Here is a 10,116-nt window from a genome sequence, read left to right on the forward strand (position 1 = left end):
TGCAAATTCGAAAAATAAGTTTATATTGAATTTTAATAAACTAAACGTTCACCAAAAAATTTTAGTGAGAAAAATCGAAAAAACGAACTACAAACATATTAACGCCAAACATTCGGTAGAATTTATAGAATATTGTAAAAAATTATGGTCCATTACTAACATATATATATATATATATATATATATATATATATATATATATATATATATATATATATATATATATATATATACCTACATACAATTATTACAATTATTACATACAATTGGTGATTGTTTATAGATAACATGTAGGAATAGATAGTTAGAAGAATGTGTGCTTGATCGGTGATTTCTATGGTTGTTTACATCTGATTGTTATTATCTACATAGGAAATATATTTTATTATCTCTCTCTCTTTTTCTCTCTCTTTCTCTTTCTCTCTCTCTCTTTCTCTTTCATTTTGTCAATCAATCAACCAATTACTAATCACTAGAGTTTTTTTTTGCTCTTTTGTCATATTTCTTATGTCTTGTTTCTCTGCTCCTTTGTCAAGTCATGCCCGACGCTGATCCCCCTCAAATCTTCATCAAGATTCTTCAGATTTGACAAGTTTTCCATATTTACTCGTAACCACTCTTTTAATATTTGCAAAAAAATCAGATCCTGGAATCGAATGGACAATGACGGCTTTACTAGAGTTTTTTTGGAATCCGCGATATCGAGACCTTGCATAAGTGATAACCTTGACGCTGAATTTCAATTGTTTTTCAATGAATCTCTACGAATTGCTGGTGTAATTGCACCTGTTCGAACTGTCTTGACTAAACGGGATCGTGTTGCCCCATGGTTTGATGATGAGTGTTATCGTTTGAAGCGATATTATACATACATACATACATACATACATACATACATACATACATACATACATTCATACATTCATACATACATACGTTTGTACATATGTACATACATAACTACATACATGCATACAAAAAACTCATACAAACATACCATTACTAAGAAATACCGCTATACAAACATAAGCTTATAGATTGTATTTATATACACAAACATACATACATGCATTGCATATACATACAAATATATACAACAAACATGTATAAATGTATGAAGTCGATTGTTATTTACTATAAATACCAATATTTTTTGCGGGTATATATAATATTTGTTTTAAAAAATGATATATATATATATATACATATATATATATAGATATATATATACGTGTATAGTATCATTGTATATCATTAAAACAAATTTTTTTGATTTATTTCTGTTGAAAGATAAAAAAACGTAACTGAAACTGAAATTAATTACATCTCCGCCGGTAACAAAAATTCTCCCAACAAAAACAAAACAATTTTTGAATCAAAATTTTTCTTCAACTTCTCCCATCACTCAATCATCTCAATCATTCCATCAAGCCATGATTTGGAACAAAAAAAAATTAATTTTTAGTTTTGTATTTTTCCTCTGACTTCTCCAGCACGTTCAAGAATCGATGACTTCCGCTGACGTCATCCAGTTCGAAACTTGCCTGTCATCTAGCGAGTGCTTTAAATTATTTTTTTATGTTGCTATTGTTATCATCATCATCGCATTCATCACCATCGTCATCATCATCGTATCATCATTATGTACAGCCATCATCTCCATATCGTCATCATCGTCGTGACGTCATAGTCGTCGTCAACATCATCGTGACGTCATCTAAACGAGTAGGTGTGGAAAAAATTATTAAGGGCCGAACGTTAAATTATTTCCGAAGTGGAGTGGAAGCGCGCAATTCAATTAGTCGGCTATAAATTTGGGAGTTGATGATGTTGTTGATGTTGATGCTGATGTTGTTGTTGTTGATGTTGAAGTTGTTAATATTGTTGTTGATGATGTTGTTGATGATTTTGTTGTTTCTTATGCTGTTGATGTTGTTATCAACGACAGCAATAACTACCACTAATATCACCAATAACAACATCATCAACAACAACACAACAGAAATAACAACAGATATCAACAGACCTTTCTTGCCATCAACTCGGTCGGCTTGTATGGATGAAATCTATGCGGGTCGTCATCAACCTGTTTACAATATTAAAAATGTGTTTAGATTTTTAAGGTAACAACTAATCCATTTAATTTCTATGTAAATAAAACTTAATTAACTTCTTTGTAAACAATTTTTAATTCTTTGTAACCAAAAAATCAATTTATTTCATTTTCCCGTTAAACAAAATAAATTTATTAACACCCTCGTGTTAATGACTTCGGTTTCTTTGATGTTTTTTTTTTGAAGAAAATTTTAATTAAACAATTTGTTTTTCTTTGATACACAACAATAAGCAAGCACACACACACACACATATACACACACAGATACACATACAAATACACAGACACACAGACAAACATAGACACACAGACACACATACTTACTGTACATTCAACGATGGTAGGACCGGTGGAACAGTTTGATTTGCTCTGTCTTCTAAGGCGGCTGCATGAATAACTGAAGGAGTGAAGGAATGACGAGTGAGTGAGCGAGCAAGTGGGTAAATGAGTGAGGAAGTAAATGAATAAATGAAGGAATGAAGGAATGATGAGTGAGCGAGTGAGTGAGTGAGTGAATGAATGAATGAATGAATAAATGAATGAACGAATGAATGAATGAATAACAACAACAGCATCAATAACAACAACAACAACACGTGACGTACAGATCTTTGAATTGCCCCTCCTGGCATAGCGGACCGAAGCTAGCCAGGATGAAGGCAGAACAAGGCAATGCACTTGCTAGTGGGTTGTTGTTGCTGTTGTTCTGCTGTTGATGTTGTTGTTGTTGTTGATGATGCATGTTGCTGTTGTTGTTGCTGTTGTTGTTGTTGTAATTGGTAGCAACAGCCGGTGAATGCGTTGAGATGTCGTAACATTGTAGGGAGCTACCGTTGTGGAGCATTGATGGGATCTGATTATTATTATTATTATTTTTATTATTGTGATTTATTATTATTAATGTCATTATTGTTACTGTTATTACAACATTGTACTAACACACGCACACGCACGTACGCACGCACACGCACACACAACACGCCTGATAGGACCAACAAACATTGTTGTTGAATGATTTTCATGTTGCTTGTTGATAAATGATGATGACGTAATGAGTAATCACGGGAGAAAATTGAATCCTGGCCGCGTTTGTGACCATCACCAGTGGATGGATACATTGAAGATGGTAGAAGCAAGGGATGACAATTGGGACAGTGACATGCAACAACAACAACAACAACAACAATAATAATAATAATAATGATAATGATAATAGCAATGATAATGATAACATATTCAATTAGCTGACTGGGTTGTTGTAGGAACAGCCAGAAACAGCAACACAAAATATAGCACACCCCATCTCCGTCGGCAACTTACTTAAACATTCTCAGATAGATGGATGAAGGGTTTGATCAATCGATCAACCATTGAATGAATGAATGAATGAATGAATGAATGAATGAATGAATGAATGAATGAATGAATGAATGAATGAATGAATGAATGAATGAATGAATGAATGAATGAATGAATGAATGAATGAATAAATGAATGAATGAATGTAGGAATGAAGGAATGGTTGGATGAGTTGATTAAAAATGAAGGAATGAAAGTGAAACAGAACGAATGAACGAAAGAACGATTGAACTGAATAACAAATTCATTATTAAACCGACAAGTTGAGGAAAGAATAAAGCAATTAAAATTCAACTGAGACAACCACGTACGTGTACACATAGCGTAAAAACGCACGCACACACACACACACACACACATACAGACACACACACGCACGCACACACACACACACACAGATACACACACAAACTAACCTGCACTTGAGCCTGCACGTAAGCGGTTGCAGCAAGAGCAGTCGGTGCGACGTGAGCGACAATCTGCCGATGATGATGATGATGATGAGAAGGATGAGGAGGAAGAGGAGGATAAGGATGAGTAAGATGATGATGATGATTATTATTTACGTGGGCCTGGGGTACTTGTCCTAAAAAGTCCGGAGGCATGGATCCGGATGAAATTAACTGGTGCCCCATCAGTAGGGATGTACCTGGATGGTGATGGGTGGGCTGCAGTAGTTGAGTTGACCCCAAAGGCGATCCAGCTGCTGTCCACGCGTCATTGCTGTTGCCGGTCGCTACTGCAGCTACGGCTGCAGCTGCTGATGACGTAGCGTACCTCGTTTGGTAGAAGGCTTGCTGACTGTTCGCCAGTTCCTCTGTTGATGTTGTTGATGATGAAGATGAGGATGGTGAAAGATTTGCTAACAATTATTGGTACGTATTATCTTATATTTTTTTTAACTTACGTTATAAAAATCTTACACACACACATACACACAGACAGACACACACACACGCACACACACACAGACGCAGGCAGAAAAATTTTCCAGCACATTAACTTTAAGCATTGCATAACTCACGTGCATTGATGAAGGAAACGATCTGATGCGGGGCCAGAGCGATCACCTGACTTCCGGCAAGCAGCGATGACGATGACGTCGACGATGATAACGACGCCAGTAGCGACAACGACGATGATGATGACGTTTTTGTTTTCGCCATTTTTGTGTTACTCTTCGCAAACTCCAGCCTGAGTGCCTGCGGTTGCTCTGGATCGAATCTTAAACCCTTTTTGGCGGGAAAATGGAAAAACTAATTATAATAAAAAAATAGTAATAATTATCATATTATTATTATTATTATATTAATAATTACTATATAATTATTATAATTCTTATTATTATTGACACTACATTTAATATTATAAATATTATAATTTCTTTATCATTCGAAGCAGAAAAAAAAACAAAAAAATATATCCTGTCAACTACATTCTAAGAAAAATTTTAAGGGATGAGGGGATAATCTGAACTTGCCTGTATTTGCTTCAGAGCCAACTCAGCATCTCCTCGCGTTGCGAATGTCACAAATCCGACTGGCTGTACGGTTTTTCAAATTTTTATATTTTCTATCATAATTTCTTCATTAAATTTATTATCTTTTTGTAAACTTAAGTTGATTAAATTATTCATATAACTTCCAATAAACTGAATAAAATTTTAAATAATTAAATTGTTTCTTTTAAGTCTGGAAAATAATTTTTTCCAAAGTTAGTAGGAAACATTCGATCAATGAGAAGCCCCTACAAAACTTTAACTTTAAAAACAAAATAAAGGGCTATAACAACACATACCGATGTCATTTTTCCATTTTTCCCGCCAATTTTCAACTGACACGATTCATAACCCTGCAGCAAAATCAATAGTAGACATTAAATTGTTTAAATGACAGATACAATGAAAATGTGCGTGCGTGTGTATGTGTGCGTGTGTGTTTTCTACCGACAAAATCACTATCTATCGAGAAAAAAATGAAACAGTTTTTAAAAAAATTCCCGCTATGCACCCCTTAAGACGAGTAAAAACTTCGCGCCAAAAAAATTACTTTCGCGCCAAAAAATTGTCTTCACTCCGACAATGCCATTGATATCGCTTATAAACTATTCACGATAATGTTGCGCTAGTTCGATTGTTGACGTTGTTGCTGTTGTTGTTGACGTTGTTGCTGTTGTTGTTGACATTGTTGCTGTTGTTGTTGTTGTTGTTGTTGTTGACGTTGTTACTGTTGTTGTTGTTGGTGTTGTTTTTATCGATGTTGTTGCTGTTGCTGTTGTTGTTGGCATAAAAGAATTTTTATAAGAAATATTCACCACCGCTTTGAATATCATGATTTATGTTGAAATTATTTGCTTTATTTTGCCATAGATATCCTTTGTGATAATGATTTTAATCACGTCAGTGTTAATGATAATGATGATTTTATCGTCACTTTATGACGTCATAAATATAATTTTCTTTGCAAACAAAGAGAAGCTTTTTGAAAAAAAAACAAACAACAAAAAGTATTTTTTTTTAATGAACAAACAATTTTGTAAGCAGTGGCGCAATAAATAGACAAATTTTCGGTGTATAAGAATAAACAACGACAACAAAAACAACCAAGGACAACGACATCATCATCATCAACAACAACAACGCCAAAAACAACAACGCCAACAACAACAGCAGCAACAACGTCATCATCAACAACAACACAAAATTAACATCAACGACAACATCAACAACAACATCAACGACAACATCAACAACAACATCAACGACAACATCAACAACAGCAACTTGTAGCAAACGACAACCTATATTGCAAGCCATTAAAAGTTGCTCCATTATTGTAGAGCATTCGCACATTAATAAAACATTCGCCGACTATTACTACTACTGCTGCTCTTGCTGTTACCACAACCACCACTACTACTACTACTGCTGCTGCTGTTTGTGGCAACAACAATGCCATGCCAACAATAACATCAGCAACAACACCAACAACAACATCATAAATACATCGCCGGAGGTAAACAGCACTTACTCATAAAATGACATTAAAAACAGCCGGCTTAATAACAAAACCAATAAAATGCAATCATACTACGTATAAATGTTTTTGCTCATTACAACTGCCTACACACACATATAAACACACACACACACGCACACACACGCACACAAACATATGTTTGTGTGCGTGTGTGTGTGTTGGTTTTTGTATTTGCTTATTAGTGGTTGGATTTTCTAAAATGGAAGTGCGGTGGGGAATCCAACATCAGCATGTGGCAGTTCAAGTTTAAAATCTGGCTGGCGGAGGTCCTTTGGTGGTTGTTCATCATTCCCAGATGGGAGCTAGGAACATTAGCGTATCCGGAGCAAGTATTTGAAACAGCCTACCAAAGTCGTTGATGAGGTCAGACTACTACTGCTGCTGCTGCTGTTGTTGCTGCTACTACTACTTCTAGCACTTACTACTACGTCAACGCAACGTCATTTGCATTTTTTAACATAATGTACACGCACGTGTATATTTTGTTTCACATACAACAACATTTTAAAAATTGAAATACAAACACAATAACTCATACATTCACACATGCATACACAACCACAGACAAACAGAGAAGTACGTACAATACTTAAAAAATTACACCCACACACACACATGCCCAAATATTACTCTCTCCCTTTCTTTCTTTATCTCTCTCTCTCTTTCTCTCTCGTTTTCTCTCATCCCTTTCCAACATCACATTTATTATTTATAAATTTCGAATAATTTTCTTCGTGCATAAAATAACAGCAACACCAACTACTTCAATAAACAATCAGCAATTTAAAAACCAACCGACCAACCAATCAAACCAACCAACCAACCAACCAACCAACCAATCAACCAACCAACCAACAAACCAACCAAGCGTCTTTTCAGACCTAAGGCACAACACCATATAGACGCATCAGCCATCGACAACAATAACAACAATCACAATGCATTGAAGATGATGGCAATGATGTTGATGGTAGTATTGATGATGAAAATGATGATGAAAACAATGAAGACGATAATAAAGATGATGATGACGACCACGAAAAAGATGACGATGATGACAGAAAAAATTATTGACGACGGCATGCAACGACTGACTGACCGCTGACGTCATTGCTGCTAGGTGTCCAAATGATCGAAACGATAAGTAATTTTGGCAGCTGCAATACTAGTAGTAGTAGTAGTTGCTGTAGTAGTAGTAGTAGTAGTGGTGGTAGTTGTAGTAGTAATGGTAGTGGTAGTAGTAGTAGCAGCAGCAGCAGCAGTAGTAGTAGTAGTAGTAGTAGTAGTAGTAGTAGTAGTAAGCTTTTATTACATTTAAAAAATTCGACCACTCGTACGTATTGATGGCGGTAATGATGACGATGATGATGACTATGGTGATGATGATGATGATGGTGATGATGATAATGGTGATGTTGGTGGTTGTACTGTTGTTGTTGATTATGATGATGATGACGATAAAAATGATATGGCGATAATACAAACACTATTAGTTTTAGCCAAACTAAGGACGACAAAGTGATAACATAGACGTATAAACAACTCGGAAACGAGCAAAGAATAGTAATAACAATACAAATGATACTAATTTTAATTAAAAGAGGTGAAATGTGCATGAAACCAGTAAAAATACCACTAAAAATTACCTCCTAGTAAAATTACTCTTAAAAATTATACCATCTTTTGGGTTACATCAAAACGCTATTTGGCTGGAATTTTAAAAGAGAAACTCAGACGCTAAAGACGAATGGACGAATAATGATTATCTAAAACCTTGCATAAGCCAGCATACTGCCGACATAAAAAAATAATTATGATGATGATAATGATGATGATAATAATAATAATAGTAATAAGAAGAAGAAGAAGAAGAAGAAGAAGAAGAAGATAAAATAAAAGAAGAAGAAATATTATGATAATAATAATGTAATGATGATGATGATTTTGATAGCGATAAACAGATGATGGTAATGATGATAATGACGATGACGATTTTGATAGCGATAAACTGATAATGATGATGATTGGGGTGATGATGATGATGACGATGATGAAATTAGCAATCTCATAAAGCGCTATGCAAAATGTGGACCCTAAGGAATATAAGCGTACACATTATGTGTGTGTGTGTTTGTGTGTATGTTTGTGAGTGTGTGTCTGTCTGTTTGCTTGTCCATCATTGCTTTATCTCTCTCCTATTACATATACGTATCTAAGGGTGTATGTCTATGATTGAATGTAAGTTAATGAGTTTAGTTGCATGTGTATGTCTTTATTTTTGTATGTGCATGTATGTTTGTATGTGTGTTTGTATGTATGTATGTATATATATATATATATATATATATATGAACGTAAGGTATATGTGTTTTTATGTGTATGCATGGGTGTTTATCATTGTATATTTGTTTCTACATGTACAACAGACGACAAAACATCGGAAATACAACCAAGTACACAAGCAAAACAACAACAACAACAACAACAACAACAACAACAACAATAATAATAATAATACAAATAATAATAATGATACAAATAATAATAACAACAATAAATAATTGTAACAGTACAATGGATATATGGATTGTAAGCATCAGGGAATGGCTCGAAAAACAATGCTCTGTTTTTACAAGGGTCCATATACGCTATCTCAATCAATATCATTATTATCATAGTCATTATCTATATTATTATTATTATTATTATTATTATTATTATTATAATTATTATTATAATTATTATTATTGTTATTATTATTATTATTATATTTATGTTGTTGTTGTTACTATTCCTTTATTATCGTTCTAATTATTTTTATCGTGAATTTTGAGTTATATGGCAGTCAATATTTATATTAATAAATAAGTCATTTACGATGAGGAAATGAGCTCATCATCAATAATATCATCATCGTCATCATCGTCATCATCTTCATCATCGTCATCATTGTCATCATCAAACAGATCTTTTAATGCATATCAATCAATATTTTTCCATCATTGCGATGGAAAACAATAAGAATTGTTGCTGCTGCTACTATTACCACTACCGCCACTACTACTACCACAGCTACTACTACTACTACTACTACTACCACTATTACTCATATTTTACTACTACTAATGGTAAAAGTAATGATAACTATAGCTAATTAACAATTCTAAGACTATAGCGAAGAGGGCAGAATGGTGTCACAAATTCGCCAAAACAATTATCTAACTTACACACACATACATACACACATACATACACACAAACACACACACATATTTACACACATACACAATCATATGGACATATGCACGCACATATTCTTACAGACTAACAACATACAAACACACACTCACACAGGCATACATACATAGACACACACACACACATCCAGACACACGCACATATATACAGATAATAATAAGAACGATTATGATGACGATGATGAGGAGGAGGAGGAAGATGATGATGATAATGATAAATGCGTTTAATCAGCTACGGACATGTCCATCATGAGAAAATCTGTATGGATTAGTGCTCCTACCATTGCATCCTTCATCATCATTAACTTATCATCTTTGCCGTAGTCGAGTCATCATCGTCATCATC

At 34.3% G+C, this 10,116-nt stretch overlaps 2 protein-coding genes across 2 annotated transcripts; both read right to left on the bottom strand.

Annotated features, from left to right (window-relative positions):
• Nucleotides 1-505: 505 nt before the first annotated feature.
• On the bottom strand, nt 506-4,641 carry HELRODRAFT_171072 (hypothetical protein; the record flags this gene model as incomplete). The annotated part of the gene is made up of 7 exons (XM_009016878.1): nt 506-577; nt 2,027-2,086; nt 2,441-2,513; nt 2,722-2,969; nt 3,898-3,954; nt 4,042-4,292; nt 4,500-4,641. The coding sequence occupies 7 exons, from the start codon at nt 4,639-4,641 to the stop codon at nt 506-508; spliced, it is 903 nt and encodes a 300-aa protein (XP_009015126.1).
• Nucleotides 4,642-4,925: 284 nt separating this feature from the next.
• Nucleotides 4,926-6,158, bottom strand: HELRODRAFT_171073 (hypothetical protein; the record flags this gene model as incomplete). Its single annotated transcript, XM_009016879.1, has 4 exons — nt 4,926-5,018; nt 5,273-5,326; nt 5,616-5,745; nt 6,091-6,158. 4 exons carry the CDS (start codon nt 6,156-6,158, stop codon nt 4,926-4,928), a joined length of 345 nt encoding a protein of 114 aa, XP_009015127.1.
• Nucleotides 6,159-10,116: the final 3,958 nt, after the last annotated feature.

This window comes from Helobdella robusta (genome assembly GCF_000326865.2).
Source record: "Helobdella robusta unplaced genomic scaffold HELROscaffold_19, whole genome shotgun sequence".
NCBI lineage: Eukaryota > Metazoa > Annelida > Clitellata > Rhynchobdellida > Glossiphoniidae > Helobdella > Helobdella robusta.